The 21,333-nt window shown below is 32.0% G+C and overlaps 1 protein-coding gene and 1 long non-coding RNA gene across 2 annotated transcripts in view; both read right to left on the bottom strand.

Moving 5' to 3' along the window:
• LOC148281915 (uncharacterized) overlaps positions 1-20,308 on the bottom strand; it is a 67,083-nt gene extending 46,775 nt beyond the window's left edge. Inside the window, exon 1 of the mRNA XM_088225907.1 lies at positions 20,060-20,308. Coding sequence (XP_088082033.1) covers positions 20,060-20,119 — 60 coding nt within the window. The 5' untranslated portion in view covers positions 20,120-20,308. The remainder of the gene's footprint in view (positions 1-20,059) is intronic.
• Positions 447-956, bottom strand: LOC148281916 (uncharacterized). The gene is made up of 2 exons (XR_015822229.1): positions 824-956; positions 447-513 (listed from the first exon to the last, which is right to left on the bottom strand). It is a non-coding gene; the product is annotated as an uncharacterized LOC148281916 (long non-coding RNA).
• Positions 20,309-21,333: the final 1,025 nt, after the last annotated feature.

The raw sequence follows: 21,333 nt of genomic DNA, 5'->3' as shown, positions 1-21,333 counted from the left end.
GACAGGGTGATCAGGGTTAGGACGAGATTTCTGCACACAATCTGGGTCTATTTGGATAGATATCAGAAATTAATAAAGTTATGACACACTGCAGTTGGCATCCCAGTGCGCGACTATGTGGGTATAGAAGAGGTTTATGGTATTTCTAAACCAGTATTGCAACTTTAATAAGTACATACTATTTTTTTATTATATTACATAAACTAAGTTTTTTATTATACTTTATTGGTCGGCCTCGTGGTATAATGGTCAGCTCGTTTGCCAACTATGCAAAAGGTCGCGGGATCGATAGCCGACATAGTTGACATAAAAATTTAGATATGGTTGAAATGGAATATTTATTTAAAAGGGTGTTTCTACACTAGAATATTTCATTTCCCCTGGACTGGTACCTGAAGCATAAGACTGATTATCTAACCTTTACGTAACATACACCATTTTGCTTATGTTTGAACATCCATATTTCTTCAATTCTTCCATTTGTTGATTTCAGTGAAGTGAAAGAGCCAAAACCTTTATTGATGTGAAAAGATTTATCTGACTGAATTATTTCACATACTAGGCAACGCATGAAAACAATTTTCCAATTTTAAAATGCTTCTTGGACCAGTTAGTTTTATTACAATATTTGAATTTGTCCAAATGTTTGTAGATAATTGTCTACAAACATTTGGACAAACTCAAACGTTGTAATAATTTAATTGATTATTTCTGTACTTTTATAAAATCGAAATAATGATTTTAAGAAAAAATAGCTGAGGAATAGTTGCTAGTTATCTAAGAACAGGTTACTAAGAGTGAGATAATAAGCAACCATACTTACAATATACATATTTTTATTTGAAAACGCCGATTTTGTCGGCGCTGAATCTAAAATATTTTTATATGCCCACTTCTGAAAATGATTATATTTTTATTCAGCCATTGTTTATTGTTTCGATAGTCTTCGATTTTCTTCACTGACCATGCGGAAAACAAAAGATTTTTTAAACAAAGTAGGCAATTATTTGACAGGTCATTTAAAAAAGAGAATACCTTTTACGTAGGTGCCAAATAACCAAACTTGTATATTTTATCGTTCAAACATTTTAGATGTATTTATACCTAATTATACGTATCTGGTTATGCACGAAGCCTGTTTTTTTAAATGTAAATGTTTCGAAATGGAATTCATTAATTTGCCTTAATCGTACCCGTAGAATTTCAAATATTCAATTCTATGATCATACATAATATGAGAACCAAATATTTTTCTATTTCGGAGATACAAAGTTAGCTATTTAATAACTCAATAAAGGAATACGAAATTAGAATTATAAAACTACGCAGGTATTTTTGTTCGCGTAAAAACCAAAATTCTGGCCGATTTCAGAACATGACCGTCCTTTGTCGAGGCTCAAAAATAAACTAAAACTGAAGTCTTATCAAAGAAAGTAACGTTCTTAAACTGGTAGGCATATTAAATTGATGTCAGTTTTTACACAAAATAAAAACTTAGTTTTATTATTAAACATGGAAAATCACAAAGTTAGTTTTTAAATATCAATTTTATAACAATGAAATAAGAGAAAAATTACACTAAAAAAACAAAGTGGTATTTTTATTAGATATTTTTCATTTGTATTTAAATCATGTATAAATCGCGCCAAAATAATTAGTCTGAATAAGACATTTTTATTAATAAAAAAAAACATGAATTCGATCTTTTGTAAAGCCTCTACATGTCGCTTAGGAACTTTTTAATTTTCACCGTCATATAATTTATTGTTTTGGCATTTATTTTGTATCCGAAACGTGTTGTTTCGTTTAATAATGTTTTGAGTGGTGAAAAGTACAAAGTGATTTTTAATTTTTATTTTAGTAATAATCATCATCACCATCACATATCTTTTCACACCCGATTGTATTGGAACATCAAATGTAGTCTATATCGATCACCTGTTCATAAAGGTAAGGTGGATCAGTCTTACGTTTCAAAGTTAAAATAAACCACCATTAAAACAAATATTTCCAGTCGACTCTGACAAGAATCACACCAGGGACTTTAAGCATAGTAGGCGAATGCGCCAATTACTACAAGGCCGACTTATCCCCATTTGATTTCCTTTTTCAAGATTCATAGCTAAACATAGCTATCGAGTCGACGTTCGTCACTCATAAATTGTACGGGGTTCTTGTTTTATTTTCACACATAACTGATTTCTTCGTCCGTCTGAAGCAATACCAAATGTTTCAATAAACAAGGTTTTTAAAAATGATTTAATGCATTTAAAATTAGTTTGCCAATTCATTTTTAATTTCTCTTATTTATGAGTGAGTCAGATACACAAAAATCAAAAATACATTATTAAAACATGGTTATAAAAATATTTTATATTTATATATATATATATGTATACATTTTTGTTTGTTAGCATACAAAAGATATAAAAAAGTCGGTATATATGAATATAAAATGAGTTCACACGAGATCGTTAACATAAGTAGCTTTTGCAAATAATTCGTTAATCGTTTCCATAGAACATAATAAAATATTTATAGAGAGATGATTTAAAATCACAGAGACTTGAGTTAAAATGTCGATATGAGAGGAACATTCATTTCCTAGTCCATGTATAAGCGATATAGGTGAGTGACAAAGATATTTGTTTTGAGAAGGGTGACAATAATAATGAGTATTTTGTCTAGTTCTACGTGTTGGTAAATTAATATCCAGAAGTTCGCAGCAATTGAATTTAGAATTAATGATTTTATATAAAAATATTACGTTAGTTATTGTTCTGCGACCCCCCAGAGTAGGTATATTTAAAAAAATTAACAAAGACATGTAATTTATATTATAGTTGTTACATTTTCAAAAATTTTAATTTATTTGTTTGATGTACTGATTTATTTTTATTTATTTTATAAGACTGAATTCAAAATGTATTTCTTGCTGGGAAAACCCGTGCCGAGGAAGACATTTAACTATTTCTGTTTAGTTTGATTTATATATTTTTTACCCAAAGAATAGATTTAGAACAGACTTCTTACATAAATATACTATAAATTATTGCTATGGTTATACCATGTTGACACTCGTAGCAAATCGCCGTTCGCTGTGAATTTGGTCTTTAAAGGCAGGCCATATGAGTAAAATTAACATGTAAAATACCACACGCTAGTAACACATTATGTCGAAGGCTGTTAGCTTCTTGCCTGTATAATATTTAGCAGTGTGTTTCATTAACTGAATACGGCATTTCAAGGAGTAGACAACTCGGTTGTAGAATAACAAGTAGTCCATATTGACACTGCCATTCTTCTTTTATGACATCATAACTGGTGAGGAAACGCCCGCAACTTACTAACCTCCTCAATACTATACGTTTTATGAAATTGCGTCGATATCTCTTATCATCATCAATGTAATTATTATTTCAGTCAGAGACCTTTTTGCCCTGTCCTGTCCTGCCCTGCCCATCCGGTGATTCTGATTCACATGAATAATGCAACAGGTCAACTTTTTGATTGATTTTTTCCAGTATCTTCAAGTATTAACTCTTATCTACTATTTAGTCGCCGTTAAGAATGGATTTTAATAAAAAAAACACGATTCAAAGAGTTCCAAAGCAGTTGAAATTTCTAGCGACATATCGTTGACCTATATGTTGATCCTTTTTACTCTTTGCCAACGCAGGAGTTCATTTTTTTATGCTTAGAGTAAATATCTACACATTCGTATATACACTAAGACTGAATGTCTAAATAATAATATTTGAACGGGAAGATGACATTATTTTTTTATTTCCTGGAAATATTTAAAAATGGGTCAAGAGAATATTTTTTTATTTCCTTTAATTTAATATTTTTATCTTCAATCGGTTATGAATTTGTTATGAGGAAGGTCAGGAGTTTTGTAAAAAAATTTGTTGACAAACTAAGCCAAAACTTTTTTTTTTTGTTTTTAAATATCGTTTTATTGGCGATATTTTTTTTTCAACGAGTTGTAAACAACATACTATTAGAAAATTTGGTGGTCAATGGCAGGTTAGGTAGCACTGACGCTAATAAGGTGGATCTAAAAAATACTGCATAAATACTCTATCCGGCACAAAAACCGGGTTGAGCCGACCCTAAGAGCCCTTGCAACCCAGAGCCTCGAGAGCGCGGGACCAATCATCCAGCCTTTTTAAAACATCTAGAATCTAGATTACGAAAACATCAATCCCTCAGCCTCGGAAATCTAAACCCGAGTTGCCTCTTCTTTAAACGCCGCCCTGTAAGGCCGTCAATGACAATCTTTCCACTTAATTCAGCGAAACTTAGGGGCGCTGGATTGACGTGGGAGGAGGCGAGAGTGCTGGCTGGAAATAGGGAGAAAATTATAATAATGGTAGAATTGGAGTTGCAGCATAGCGGGGGTTTGAACCTTAGACTTTTGATCCGCGAGTCGGCGACATTAGCCACGGGATCATAGGCCAGTTCTAACAACTCGGATTTAATGTATTTGTTTATTTTGCGTGGTTTTGGAAGCATTCTTTTGAGTGACTGATTCTTCTTTATTACATTTAGATTTCTCCGAACAAAAAAACAATTGTGATGCCCAAATCGGCGATACTTTCAGGTGTCCAAGATTCTAATCAACCGAGACCCGAAGTGTCGATCGACTGAGGCTCGGCAGGGCCGATGAAATGAGGCCCGAAGGGCGATTGCTGAATGTCAGCCTGCTAGTTTACCAATATGCTGCTGGACCAGGCCGGGTGCATGCACGAATTAAAAAAACTGATATACCCCCGTACCTACCGGAATTTTAAAATGGCAAGTATATATTTTAATTACTGGTATTCCTTTATACGTCATAATCTTTTTCTGCTTGTGTTGGTAGTCAAAATTACATAAAAAGTTTGTTTTTTTTTTAATTTTAAACTGTTTTCTGGCTGGTTTAATTTACATAATATAAAAAACGTTTTAGCCCGGCCGTTGAAATCTCCTATTGCATATTTTTTTGCGTTTTTCTCGGGATATAAAAAAAGTGGTTGGAATCGTCGCGCGTCGTGGAAAATATTGTTACATTTAATAGTTCATTTGTTATCCAGTGCCAGAAATTGAAAAACATTCACACCATATTAAAGGTAGGTATCCATTCCATGTTCCTATCTTTTCCTCAAATATTTTCCAATCACAAAACTGAATGAAATTCGTTTTTCATTTACAGTCCGCCTTTTCGTTAACATTTTGTGAAAGTACATAAAACACTGTTTTTGTTGTTGTAAAATAGATATTCAGAGGGTATAATTTATATTTCAAAGACGTTTGGACGCCACCGCCGAACCATCAGGTGCTGACATTCGTAGCAAATCGGCATTTTCCTTGAATTTGATCTTTGCATTTAAATGCAGAACTTATAAAATTTACAGGTAAAACACCACTTTAAAGTTAGAATTCTAAAGACTATTTTAGCTGTGGGTCTTTACCGTTGGGCGAGTGACCATAGCATAAAGGGGAAGATAATGAAGTAACGGAAAGTGATCATGTGTTCCGTGACACGCGGCCAAGCTAGATTGCCTCCGGACCCGCATTACAATAAGACGACAAGAGGTTTACCGATGTTTGTCGACACAATCAACACGACTTTCCATAAAAAAATTAGAATATTTGTTAATAAATTTCTCTATAACATATTTGGCACACACTACGTAAATAAGAAATTTAAACGTCGAAGATAAATGACAAAATGTTTTAAAATAGTTGGTTAAGGACGCCAACTTTACAGTATTGTTAAGAGACGCAATGTGTAGAGTACCTCGACTGAAATACATATCACTTTTTTTTACATTTTTAAAGCAATATGCGTCAGTGGAATATAGTCCAGTAAAAAAAATCATTTATGCTACTTTTTTCATCATTCCCTTTCCACACCTAATGGGCCTGCCACACACTCGACGAGTGGCATGGGAAGTAGCGAGGAAAGGAGGCAGAGACGTAGTGTGGCAACATTACTCGTCATGCCGCACGTCATGCTCCTCGTCGTGCCCATCGCTCCCTATTTTGTCGGTTTTTTGAGCGCGAGTTAAAGTGCCGGCAATATGAGCGCAAGTGAGTGGCCACATAATCGCGCGGTCGCAGTCTCGCAGTACGCATAGAGCGCTCACACAAGACGCACGCGTCATATTTCAATGATGTATATTTCTTTGTAAGACATTTTTTTATTTATTTTTTATTTTTATTTGTTTGTTTTTTTTACAATATACATAAGAGGTAAAACAGAGTACTGAAAAAAAAGGATAGTTACATAGCAATGAAATACATATATTAACAGTAAAAATAGTAAAAAAAAAATCCCACCAAGTCATGGCCTGTTCGTGGGTATACAAGAAATGTTTATGAATAATATAAGAAAGAGAAAAGGAAATATTCTGTAAAAGATTATAAGGTACTTTTTTGTTTTATATTAATTAAAAAAGGAAATAAAAAGTATTTAAAAAAAATAAAAAAATATTCCATATTAATATACATTGATATAATTAGCTTTACATTTTCATCGTCCATTGTATAGAAAAACATATGACAAGTGCGATTAATTGCGCGAGTAGAGCAGTGTGTGGGCGGAGGGCAACATCGGGCGGGAAGGCGGCAGCGCAAGGAGCATGAGGATGAGCAGCGCAAGGAGCATAGTGTGGCGGGGCTATAATAGTGCATAGTTTACTGCATTGGTACACCAATCGCAGCGTATCGTGATCATTTTTTGTTACAAGAAGGTATGATGATTACTATTTCGTCTTACGCTTCAAATGCCAGTCCAGGTACTTTGAAATACACTAGTGTAAAAAAATCTTTTCTGCTTTTTAGAAGCATAAAACATATTTTTTAATTTGTTATTTTGAATTCCTCCAAAAACGGTCATTGCATTGGCCAGCCCCTTAATACGTCACGATTCATGTTCAATTTCAACTTTGTTCCATTAATTTTTTTATGAAACATCATCACGTATCTTGACGTTACAACTATCAATGCCAAACATGTCGCGTTTTTCTAAGGACACATTTTTTATATTTTCTTTTTCAAAGTTCTATATGAAAACATATTTCTACAATATCTTCATTGATTTTGAAAATACAATTGATTACTGTTGACAGGACTAAATACTGAATCACCGAGTCTGGGATTGAGAGTTTAGCTCAAGAGTCAACTAAGTTTTTGTTTGAATGCCGCCAAAATAAGAGCAAATCCAATTTTGATATAATCAGCGTGAGTTGTTGAATGGTGACTTGCCAAACGAAGGCATGCCATGCTATGCAACATAAAAGTAGAAGTACTCTTTGATATGCACTCAGATTGGAATGGCAGTAGCCGACGCGACGCCTAATCTCGGGCAGGATACAAATATAAGCTACTCAAATATTGTTTTAATTTGATAGCAAATAAAAGGTGTTTCATTTTGACAAACATCGATAAATCTCTTACCGTCACTTTGTGATCGAAGGTCTCAGTGGTCGGTAGACTAGAGGCTATTTACTGCAGACTGTGGATAGATAGACGACTGTAGGCATATAACTAAAAACAGAATCTCCCATTGTCAGACGCCTATTACGGCATTGTTCCCCGCAGCCGAGGGCAGACCGAGATCGTGGGAGACGCTGGACAAATTGCAACAAAACCATCTATTTACTATTACAATACAGATGTTCTTCCTCTGCTAACTATTTACTACGTAAAAGATGAATCAAATACTGAAATTTCACATTCAGATTATTTTTAAAACAATAAAACATTGACATTACATTAAAAAAAAAATTGATTGTTTTTCAGATCACTCCTAACCTTTCAATGCGGGGCTTGGTAAAAATAAATTATTATTATTATTCAGATTAAAACATGTTTACAGAGTTTTTTGCAGCAAAAAAAAAACAAAAATAACGAATTTCGCTTCAATATTTTACATAAAAATCTTTAGAAAACGAATACAAAAATGCGAAAAGCGCAAGATATACATTAATAAAAATAATACAAGTGTAAAAATATCACATATTTTCTTAAATTACCATCTAAGTATAAGTTTCAATATGTAAATCCTCTAGTGGAGTAATAATACGCCACCCGCTTATAGAGTCGCCCATACGGACAAAAACTAATAAATAGTTAATCGCCGAATAAATTCATATCAGTACCAAATTAGTTTATTACTTTTTACTTATCTTCGCCAAACAAACATCTTTCTTTCAATAAGTACACAAGACAGAGCAAGTAAAAAAACTAACTTAAATATTTTCTCATAATCGTGGAACGACGCGTGTGATTTTCGTCAACTTTACATGAGAGCGTTTTTATTATTTTTTTTACACTCACAGCCCGATAAGTACAAAAGCATATCCTTTGGTTCTTGGGTATCTCATATATTATTATTCCAAAAATGATTGATTGTGTTTGTTATGCACGGGCCCGTTTCACACATATCGCGCCAATCCACTCGGGCCGGTAAAATAAGAATGGGTAGATACTTGTTTACTATTTTCTGTTTTGGTTTTATTTATTTAGTGTCTACTCGCGAGTGAGTTTTTTGCATAAATAAATCGAGTGGAGATTAGTCGGCCTCATGGGGTACTGTTTCATATGTTTACCTGCCTATTGAGAAATTAAAAAATATTAATAAATTCACCCGATGTTATTTAATACTGTCGTGCTATGTTGAACTTTCGACTAAATTAGCTGATAGAAATTTGACCTCTAACCGTTAAGTAGACTCATTTTCGTCTCATAAAATTTATCGTTTAAAGCTCATTCGGTATTGCACCGTCTAAAAGTTTTGTATGAGGGAGAAAGGGGATTAAATTTCTCACTTACAGCTTCAATTAAATATATTTTGAAATGTCAAAACATGTTGAAAAAATCTCAAAATTTTAATTATATACATTTTTTTTCTCCAATTTGCCATATTTGTATATTTTCATTTATGAATTCTCTTGAATGTCATTAAATTTTACAAATTTGTGAACAAGCTGCGTGCGTTTGTGCATTTACAAATATTAAAACGTTATTCGTATTAGTAACAAGAGAAAACAAAACAAATTATAAAAATGTCAAGCGTCTAACGAAATCTAAATCTATCAAAATCGATAATGATATATATTTATTGATGTATTATTTCATTCCTGTGAAATTTTACACTTGGAGTTTGTTATAAAAGAACAACCTTAAAATAATATATATTTTCTGGAAGTCATGAGACTATTGAAAGATAATATTGAATGTAAAGAAAGAAAGTCAATTCTTGAATACTACACCACTCAAAAATTATTGACATTAGCGTCATAAAAACAATCAATTAAATACCTAAATATGCCATTGATAAAATGTTTAGATGATTGGATAAATGTAAAATTAAATATTTATTACAATAAACAATATTTTATGTTTTAATACGGCAAAACGTATCAAGGATCATTGTTAAAATATCTGCTAAAGAAAATTTATCAGAATGAAATGAAAATTTGATGATCATTTATATACTCATAATCGATATTTTACTTTAAAATCTCTGGGCTAGCTTTCCGAACGCATTTATAGCGCGGTATAACGCATATTAAGTACGTAAAAACGCGCTTTACCGCGTTATGATAGCGTTCGGAATACCAGCCCTGGAAAAATAGCACGTTCGATAAATTACTTAAATTTGAAAAAAATAAATTCAATCCATTTGACAGGAGAAAAATATGACAAATATTTATTCCTGTGCTTTACCACGTTGGACCCAGGTACAAGCGTAGAATAAGCAACTATGGTCACTATCCCAGCTCTATAACGAGTACTACTTTATGTGAGGTTCAAGAATTTGTACTGTACCGTCCTTTTTCCATTACTATGCCTAGGCATAATTTTATAATTGGTCTATAAATAAGGCCTTACATGTATTTGATCAATATCATTATTATGGCTAACGTATTTTACGCCATTTTTGTAATGTAATTTTTAATAATATATTATTTCAAACCTAGAATTTAAGGTCTCTATAAAACGTTTTTACGATCAAATATAAAAAAATAGTCAATGCCGCGTTTTTCGCACATACGTCGTTGTTCTCGTTGATAGAAATGTAAATTATTCAGGAAGGGGAAAAGAAAATAAATTTTAAAAAGATACTTTTATATTTTTGTTTATACTTGTATATAAACACAAACTTTTGTGAAGTAAAATAAATACTATTTATTTATTTCGGCCGTGATTACGCGCTTAACGTACTCATAAAATTATTATTTTTAAGTTTATTGGATATACCTTTATACATTTATATTAATAAAAGGCAATGTTCGTATGTGTGTCATCGATGAGCGATTTGCGTGCGGTTTTTAACTAAATGTAGATCTTTGCTATGAGCATATTTATAGAACTTATAATCTTCAATTCATTAAGTAGAAAAACAGTTAGGAGGTTAAATGATTTTTTTCGTTCACCAGAGCAGCACTTGCCGAAAATGCAAGTGCAAAAAAAAATTGGAAAGATGTTAAATTTTTGAAAAGATTTTTTTTTTTAATTATTACTAACAACATTCATTTTTTATGAATTCTAATCAGATTATTTCATTGAATTCCTTATAATTTATACCCATTAATTTCTTTTAACTGTATTTTTGGTAAAATAAAAATAATATTAACTGACATTCAATACATTTTTGAAAATTGCATTCCTTAATTAAATGCACCTTTGTTAATGAGATGAGGAGAGTTTGACATTCGCAAAAAGAATTCTTAATTTAAAAATGAATTATTTGATGTTTTGGAATTCAAACATAAACGAGTACTTAGGTACCTACTTTAATTCAATATTTGAATATTAATTATTATTAGATTTTGACTACAATAATAAACAATTACCTAGGTTCCTACTTATTAACAAAAAGTTACACTATCTTTTTTTATGACACCGAAACGTAGGTTTTGTCTATTTTAGTTAGGCATAAAAGGTCCGAAATGCAGTTTTCTTTTTTGCAAAGCATTGGGGTGGCATTTTTAAAACAGTAACAGAAAAAACAATGTTCAAATACCTATTTATCAAAATACCATGTCACCGCATATCCTCACGATTTATGGAATCCGAAACACAAAAATAATCATGTATGTGTACATATCTAATTTTAACTAAATAAAATAATTGATATCAAACTTTCGATCATAATCGTTTAATCTATAAATACAAATATGTACTCAAATATAGTAAGAGCAAAGCATTGCCGGGTTCAGTTCGTATTCAATATAAGAGACTTCATGTAAAACTAGTGCACTAACATGGCTCAGCATGTACTAAAATAGAGATTTTATTATTTTAAATTAAAAGTAGTTCTATATCAATATAACAAAACAAATAAAACTGCTTTCTTAGATTTTCACGGCCGTTCAGATTTACAATAAGTTTTTCTGGGATATTATACCGTGTGCCCTTCGTACTTTTTACCGACGTTTCGGATCGCATTACAGCGTCCATCGGGGTTAATGTGGTTTATGTGTACTTAATAATAAATTAATAACTAACTGAATATAAGAATTAAATAATCTTTTATGTGCAATTTGTGAAGACTTCGGGCGTGGCGAGTTACTACAGGAATCGTCATCGTTCTCAGAATCAGTGACTTCAACATGAATACCTGAGTACCGTATACGTAAAATAAAAATGCTGACACCTCACCAATAGTTCTAGGTATATTGAACGTCATATGTTTACATTTGAGAGATGAAAAAACATCCTATGACGCATGCTTAAATCTAAAGCCAGCGCATTATGCATAGTTGAAATGGAAAAAAATATCACCAAATAGCTACAATTTATAAATGACTTTAAACGTTTTTTAATTACTAGCACGACATTTGTTTTCAGAAAGACATCATTGTATTTTGGTTAATGTCAAATGTTCATCAACTGAATATAATTTAAGTACCCACTTGATAAATTTGACTGGTCCTAAAGTGTACGACTTATCATATTACCTTCATATATCAGATGATTGAAGTACGCTGCGTTTGGTTTATGAATGAAGTGTTTAAGGCACCACTGGGTACAGAAAAGAGAATGATAATGATATTTTTTTTATCATCATTATCACAGAAAAACTGTAAGTATATTTTTACTCTCAAGTATACGTCGATACTTATATTTTACAAACTTATATTCTAAAATGAGTTAAGTAAATACTCGTAAATGGAATTATTCAATAAAATTGTAAAACTTTCGTGAAAATCTTTTTTGTGAATAGGGGTAATCTTTACACACAAAAAGCTTTTAAGAACCAATATGAAAGACGTTTCAGCCTTTTTCTTTCAATCTCCATTTAAATTTCAGTGGGCGATGTCAGTATATAGTACCTTATATCTTTGAAAGAGCTGCAAGTCCAAATCCTTGTGAGTGGGTGCAGGAACTCGTTATCCTGCAACTAATTCCATCACTTATCTATATATATATATATATATGTATGTATATATAGATATACGCTATTTAACTTTGGACAGGATACAACGATAGCGTCTTTTTTACTAATCTAAAATCTGAACATCTTCCAGTATTTAAACTAAAAAAACAACTTTGAGGTAGGCGTTACAAAAATGAGATATCAATATTCAGATGTTTACACTATAACTAATGTTCCAGCTCTGTATATAAGTTAAATTGCGTGGTGAGTATTAACGAACGTGTCTTCTATTTCATAATTTTGTGACAAAAAAATATTAATTGGAATGCATATTTAATTACAATATAGGTTAGTAATACGCACTGAAATATTGCAAATACGTATACTTAATTACTACATATTTACAAATTATTAACAAAAATTCAAACACTAATTATTTATTCTTGAAAGATAGATTAGTATAGATTTTCCAAGAGGGACGGATAGATTTTTTTTAATGAAAAATATAAATCTTGTCTTCAACAGGGATATGGCACGTCATCAGCTGTTACAAAGCGTAAAATAACAAATAAGTACAAAACATATTATTTTTAAATTCCCTTACGTAAACTGTTTATTATTGTAAATATTACGACTTTTACGTTTTCTCTGTTATTTTATGAACAATTTGATATTAACTGTTATCTGAATATCTAGTCGTACATATTTTTTTTGTAAAGGTTTGTGATTGTTTTTTAGTTTTTTAGTTTTTTCGTAGCTTTTTTATAATATTTTAATTTTTAAGAAAAATGAACGGAAACGTCGAGAGGGTCCGAAGGGCGCGGACGACTTGTTGGCCTCAGGCGATGCATCCACCTTCTCCTCATTAATCCGCATAGATTTTTCTATTTCATCAAAACAATGCAGCCCTCTTCCTGTCATGCAGGTAACAGTCTCCACGATTGTAATAGCTACGGGAGGATGAAGAATTGTTGATCCCCGTAATGTACTCTGCTTGTTGCAAATATAATAGACTGCCAGGGTACCACCGCACCGGAACTCTGAATTTACTGAGTAAGAGAGCCTCAATGACTTTTGCCCGAGGCGTTTAGTGGAAAGTATTTAAGTAAGTTTTGTTTGTTAAAAGCAGTATTTTCAGAAACATATTGTTCGTGGCTTTTAAAACTGCAAGAAGGGAAAATAAAATATAGAATACGGCTCACATGTGTTTTATGTGTACTTATGTACACGAGACTCATAGGTAGTTTTAATTACCTGACCTTGTGTGAATACATCGTCAACACGGAATAATATCGCGGGGTAATTATGACAACTAGGTAACTTCAAAATCAGCATTTCGTCGCTTTAGTTCGTTTTTGTCCAACAGACCTTTTTTAACGAAATTGAGTTAAGTGTAGAGAAGTTCTGAGAAAACTTTTTTTAATCAAATGAAAACGAAAAAGTTGTTGTTAAAAATTGTTTGAGGAGTTTTTAAACGATTTTTTTTTCAAGTTGTGGCCATTATTTATGCCCTTTCGTAAAAAAACTTTAAGATTATATTACTGCAGATTTGTGTAATAGTATGTTGGACAAAAACGAACTGAAGCGACGATTTGTAAGTTACCTACCGAAAACAATTTTTTTTATCCTCCTTTATAAATGCTACAAATAGACGAATCAAGTCATTTTAAAACTATTTGAATGAATAATGGCTTAAAATTTGTTGCAACAGAGGGAAAATATTTTCGAGAAAGTAAAAAGTCAAATGATGGAAGAGTTGAGGAAATGTGGATGTATAAATATGGGCGGAATGGGGAATGTTACACTGAGTGTAAAGTGGCCACTTAAATCAGTCAACGATAGATCATAAGCCCTGTAAATGCCTCAACTACCATATTCCCTTCTTAATTTTTTTTCCCTCTGTTGCAACAAATTTAGATCTGAATAACTCCCTAAGAGAAAATCCAGCCAGTCTGCAAACATTTAGACATACTGAAAACATTGTTTAGTCACGACTTTTTTGTTCGTAGCATTCATGGACGATAAAAAATGTGTTTTTAGTGGGAAACTTACAAATGTTGATTTTGAAGTAACTTAGTCGTAGTAATTATCCCCCGATATGATACACACTCATTACGGAATGGTCGTAGCCGATCACGAAAGGATGAAAGGCGAGTTTCTGTCGCCACTAAACCAAAACCAACCAGATAAGGGAAGGTATCCCCGACAGAGAAATCCACCAGAGTAGGGAATGGGAAATCACTCTGGTCATCGTTTCTCAGGAATCACTCTGGCGAGTACATCCAATAAGCAGTTGTCCTGGCTGCGGAATATAAAAGTAGCGCAGGGCCGAGATGCTTTCGCTGTAGTGATCGCCAACATCGGGGAGACCTGATAAGGCACCGCAGGAAGTAGATGGTCGTGGTAAGGCATAAAACACCAACAGGAATATTATCATGTCCATACAAAACTGCATTTATAATGTATGTGTAATTGTACATGTGAATACATGACACAGCCATACAACATATCAGGACCTTAACTATGAAATTTCCGTTTTGCATAGAATTTTTTGCATGATTAACAAATTGAATTGATCAAAATATTCATCGGTCCATATTATCGTGACCATACTGCCATTTAAATAATAGTTGACGATACCGTCTTAGGAACTGTCATTGTCTGTTTTAATTCATTTTTGTATAATTAGTTTATGTTAAAATTTTTAATGATTTTTGCTTTTTATTACAGAAGCCTATTTGAAATATGAATGCGGACTAATTTTAATTTTAATTAAATTAAAAACGCGGAGTAAAATTTCGGCGTCACTTAGGTTGTATTTGATAATACGACGTCAGAGATGACAAGTCGGTAAAGCATACCAAGGTAAATTTTGTATTAGCTGGCATTTTTTATTAATTATTAAACTTCATCTGATTCCTGGCAAGGTTAGCAGAAAAAATGATGGTGTGATATAAATTATTATTTATGATTATATGATGATGCATAAAGCACTGCATTGATACATCAAATACTGTTTTCAAAGTTGATTCTACTTTGCATTTTTTGCAACATTTTATTGTTCCTGGATTGGCACATGAAGCGAAAGACTGATTATCTTATCTTTTATGTAACCAAAATGATCGAGATATGCTGCGGTTAGTGTTACAATGCAGTTCCCTATGCACCATTAATTTAAAAAAGGAAATGATGATGGTTATCAGTCTAACGTTTAAGGAGTCAGTCCACAGGGGTGAAAAACCACATTTTAAGCAAATATTTCATAAAATTCTTGCCAGGGGTCCACCTAGTGGTATAATAAAATAAGCCCGTTTGCTTACCATGCAAGATGTCTTGGGTTTGATCCCCGACATGCTTGACATAAAATATTGATTTAAAGGTTGTTTTAGACGAAAATATTTCATAGTCCCTGGACTGGTACTTGAGGCGTAAGACAGATCATCTTATCTGAATATTACAAAAATAATCAAAATACGGCATTTACAGGGCTTAAGACCTATTTTTGCAATGTGCTGAGAAGGGACTCAGAGGCGCGCGTGGTGACGCGAAACACCATTTATGGAATCTGTTCCCCTCCCACGACTTGTTTTCGGATCGAAACCAGAAGTGGTATAACGCAGTATCAGCATCTGGTATTGGGAAACATGAAGAGGTGTATTTTGTGGGCACATGAGCCTTGAATCTCGGCTCCCCTTAATCTCGATACAATTATTCGATTTGAATAAAGGAGAAATAGTACTTATTGTAATTGAAAGTGGTCGATCATAAAAGTAGAAATTTCAACCGAAGAAAAATAAGTTTTAACTGAAATCCCCTTTGAGAAGGGAATATGAAAATTTAGGCTTTCAGAGAACCTGCGACGTATCAATAATTCGATATAAACATCATCGTTAAATTATAGTCTAAAAAATCTTACAGGTGAATGCCGCCCAACTGATTTTCAAATAATCCTCACTAAAACATACATACACAAAGCAATTTTCTCCAACGCTGTAGATGCAATTTTACAAGCAATACATGTTGCGAAGAGTTTACCTGCAGCCAATCAAATTTTAGCCTTAAATTGATATTTGAAACGCTTACTTTGTAGTTATTCATTAAAAATTTAATAAAAATCTACTAAAAATAAACAACTTATTTTTATTAATTACCGACCAGTTCCAATTTTTTTTTAAAAGCATTTATGGATACAAAACTTTTTACTCATTTTAGACTAACTTTGTATATACCATTTGGAAACGGAAATGTTCCTAAGAGACATGTAGTCAACTTTACAAAAAAATTCTTGAAAAATCTCTTATTTGAATTTTTTGTTTAAATTGAGTAGGAGTCACGCCAAAATAATAGGTATATACTTTTTCATAAAAAAAAAAACTTTATTAATCTCTGCTGTAAAGCTGCTACTTGTCGCTTAGAACCTTTTCCACTGTCGATATTGTTTTATTTTCTATTGATATTTTGTGTTTGTTTATTTGAGTATTATTTTTTAAAAATTTATATCGATATTATGTACAATATACGTATGCATATGCTTGCAAATATTATGTAAACATAATATGTAATGCATATAAAAAAACATTATACTACAATTTTCATTTCTTTTGTTTGATTCACAAAAAAAGAACCTAAACCCACCTACGCACAGGGATTGTGGACATGTGAATTTTTGTGTTCCTGTTATTTTTAAATAATGCGTATTAAATATATTTATAAATGTACGTAGTGACGTGTCTAAAAATAATGTAATGTTTGAAAATGTTAACAAAAAAAGTAAACAAATCCCATAATTTTATCGGTAAATAGTTAGTTATAATGATCCAGAGAAGGCAACGGGAAACCACTCTGGTCATCTTTTCCCAGGAATCACTACGGCGGGTACATCAATAAGTAATCGTCATGGCTGCGAAATGTAAAATTAGCGCAGGACAGATACATATGCTTTCGCTGTAGTGATCGCCTACGTAGGGGGGACTTGGCAAGGCACTAGAAGAAGAAGAATGATAAAATATCTAACTATAATATTGTGTAAGTAAGGTCGAGGTCAATTATCGTTTTTCTTACATAACATAAACTTTCCATTTTACACGTTGTCCGACTCGAATGAGAAGATTTAAAATAAATTTAATTAAAAGAACTGAATCTAATTTAGACGAGCGACAAGTAAATGTGGTGGGCAACAAGCAATAATATTATAAATATAATATATATTTTATAATATTATACGAGCCGTTAGCCAAGAGATACAAGGTTAAATAATTCAGATTACAACGCAAAGATTGATTATAAACTTTATTTAGTCGTTTATGTATTATGTTTTATTGCTGTGATTATCCGTTTTCAATCGAAAACAATAAATTATTTTTTAAATGAAATTAAAATATCTACGGATTAAAAAAACAAATGGAAACTTCACAAACAGATCATAAATACATTAACCAAAGACAAAACAAAGACAATAAAATAATGGTATATATTATATATTTAAAGAACATATTATGCACAAAATTTCAAGCTAAGCCATGCCAATCGTGCCGCATAACAAAAAATATGACTCAGTTCAATGTTTGTCAATGCTTCTTCCTTATTTTTTAAATGTTTTTTAATTATTGTTACACTAACACCTTAAAAATTGTATAAATGGACAATTTCCGTAAATAAATAAATAAAACCCGTCATTCCCTATTACGGCTATGGAGAAATAGCGGGTTTTAGTTATAGATGACCCATTTGAGTGGGGGGGGCGGGGGATATTTTTTGCAAATGCCGTTGAAAGTTTTTTTCTAAATTCAAGTTTGGAAAAGGTTTTTTTAAAATTTGATTTGCATAGCCACCAAAACGCCCTAGAACACAGAAAAACAATCCAATGAATATTGTTTTTTTTATTTATATTTTATTATTATTAAATCATTTTTTTGTACTTCCAGGAGCTTCAACAATCTCATTTTGGGACAGAAAATTATTAACACACTGGTATAGTGATAATATAGCAATAATATATACATAAAACTAAAATAATTTGGCAAGTTAGGTTTATAATGCAATGAAATTAAAACAAAGCATACTGATAAATATTTACGTATTGTAAGAAATATCGAAGGTAAAACAAAAACTCAAAACTAAATTTCACCCCTTCAAGTAGTAAATTTAAAAATAAATTTCGTATTTAAAAAAATATTTTATAGGACTTCGGTAGCATGCTGTACTTACTACAAGCAAAGAACAGCATATAACTTAGACCATACCTTGTCGTACGTAATCCAGGTACTATAATTGGCAATGAAAGAGCTGACGAAAAGGCTCGGGAAGCAACTCTCAAAAAAACCGTTCCTGATTTTGCCGACTTTTCAATAAGTTTTGCTAAGAGAAAAATAAGAAGCAAAACTTTACAGCTCTGGAATGATTGCTATTTAGCAGAACCCACAGGAAAGGTCACAATTTTTTTCCACCTGTTTATCATGCTTTTGAATTCAGGAAACTGCAGCGTGCAGAATACGAACAAATCCTGACAGGACATGGTGGATTTATGAGCTACATAAATTCAAGATATCTGAGATCAACACTTGCCCATGCGATGATGTTACTCTCCAAGATGTCTCCCATCTATTGATGCATTGCCCCTTTTTTAGTCTGCAGAGAACGCAGCTGGAGACGCGATGCAGAAGTCTAAATGAGGATTTACACGATGTTCATGTAGTAATTAGTCATAAGGACTTGTCAAGAGAGGTAACATTGTACATGATAGATATGGTAAAGGCAATAAAAGGTATCAATGATAGCAGGACGCCAAATGCCGAACACACTTCAAGTGGATCGGAAAATCTGTTGACGAATTACAACAGTCCGCCTTCTCCTGACGAGTTTTCTGTAGTTTCCTCGTCACTAGAGCAAATGCGGAGAGGCTCCTAAAACATGCTACATCCGAAACCTTCCACCCGATCCTTACATAATATATCAACTAAATAACTAAACAAGGTTGTGGTCCTGTGGCTAGTGTCTCGGACTCACGGACCAATGGTCCGTGGTTCGAATCCCACTCTACTCCAACTTTATTTCCATTTTCTAATAGTGAGTTATTTACAACTCGTTGAAAATGGCCCTCAAAATGAAATATTTGGGTGAATCATAAGAACAAAAATATTTCGTTTTATAAAAAAAAAAAAAAAGTTTTTCATTGAAGTAAATTTAATAGAATATTTTATTTTTTTGAAGTAAACAAATAAATAACTATCCCTTTGAAGTAAATATAAACCTTGTACATTACAAGCAAGGTGAAAGAATGATGCAACTCACATATAAAATAATAAAAAAACAGGTACTAACGTATTCAGAAGACCGATGTCATCTGGTTGTATAAATTGAAATAATAAATAAAGAGTTCTTACGTAGTGGTACGCTAGATTTCAATAGAACAAGCTGTGTTTGTTTAATCTAAATATTGTGTGAATGACAATGTTTTTAGATGGGTTCTACATGCTGCAGGGTCGCAGGCGCAGGCGTCACATAATTATATGTAAATGGAAAATATATAAATACTAACGCTGGCCTTGTACTTTAATCATCCATTTAAATTGTTTTATTCTATTTTAAACATTACAGGTTTTACTTTTAATTTTTTTCATTTTAACGTTTGGCTCTAAGAAAGGTGTGAAGTTAGTTAAAGTTCAGAAGAGCGGAATTTCTTACCTCAGATCTCACTAGCGCGGCAAATGTCACAAAAACATAAAATGTCCTCAAGACCACCATTTTGACCACTTTGAACACTTTTAACACGAATAATAATCGATAGTTGTCATATTCGGAAGAGAAGACAAAGTTTTTAACAGGCCATATTTGTATAGAACGTGATATTGGACGCAGATGTCAGCGGTTGAAAATAAACGCGTACAGTCGGCACTGCACACCAGCACACCTAGCGGCAACTCGTATAAAACTGAAAACCACTTTACCGTGAGGCAATAGCGCATTCAGAGGCTCCTATTGCAGTGCTTCAAATGGGAATCTTACTTTAACAATACTTTACAGATATGAGAATTTATTTATTTATTTTACAGGAACAAGGTTTACCCGGGAAAAGATACAATAAACAAAATGAAATAGAAACACGATTTAAATTTCGTATCTACAGTATCATAAATGAATTATTACGTTTTCAATTGAAATCTTTGATTCAACAAATTATTTGCAAAAGCTAGTTATGCAAATGATCTGGTGTTTATTCATTTTATATTTTTACACATATAAACATGTATATGTGCATATTTCTTGTTGTTTTATTTTATTTTTATACACATATATACATGTATATTTACATATTTCTTGTTATTTTATTTTATTTTTATACCCATGTTTTAATATTTTTTTTTAGTTTTTAATTTTTGTAAATCAAACTTACTCATTATATTGTTATATTTTATATTGTAAAAGGCACTTGTGCCGTATAGCAAATAAATAAATAAATGATTAAATCTAAAAAAAAAATCATTTAATAGATTGAGTTTCTATACTGACATTTCTTAGTGGAACTGCATTTTTATTAAAATAAGAAAAATACGTATATACGTAGTTTTATTCCACTTTTATCTATAATTTTTACCACTGACGGGGTTTTATAGTGACCGATATTGTTAGGCTGGTCTTATCAGTCTGACGATGTCGGTCATGACGAAACCCGGCTACTGGTAAAAAATATAAATAAAAGTGAAATAAAACTATATGCGTATTTCCATTACTGTTATCTCAACACGTTTAGTTTAAACATTCCAACACGTTTAGTTTAAACAGTACAAACTGATTTTTTAATTAATGATATCCAAACAAGAAAAAACTTGGACATTATTAACAAAATAATTTTGTAAATTTTTCATCAATTTTGTGATTTTATCTATATATATTTTGTAGAGGGTTGCTTATCATTGTTGAAATTTTAATAGCGAATGAATTGTGCCTTTTTATGATTT

The sequence above is a fragment of the Micrasema longulum genome, unplaced genomic scaffold (assembly GCF_059751315.1).
Source record: "Micrasema longulum isolate JH-2025_06_02 unplaced genomic scaffold, ASM5975131v1 h1tg000398l, whole genome shotgun sequence".
In the NCBI taxonomy this organism is placed as follows: Eukaryota; Metazoa; Arthropoda; class Insecta; order Trichoptera; family Brachycentridae; genus Micrasema; species Micrasema longulum.
The sequence above is the reverse complement of the archived record's forward strand: the minus strand, read 5'-3'. Positions and strand labels throughout refer to the sequence as shown.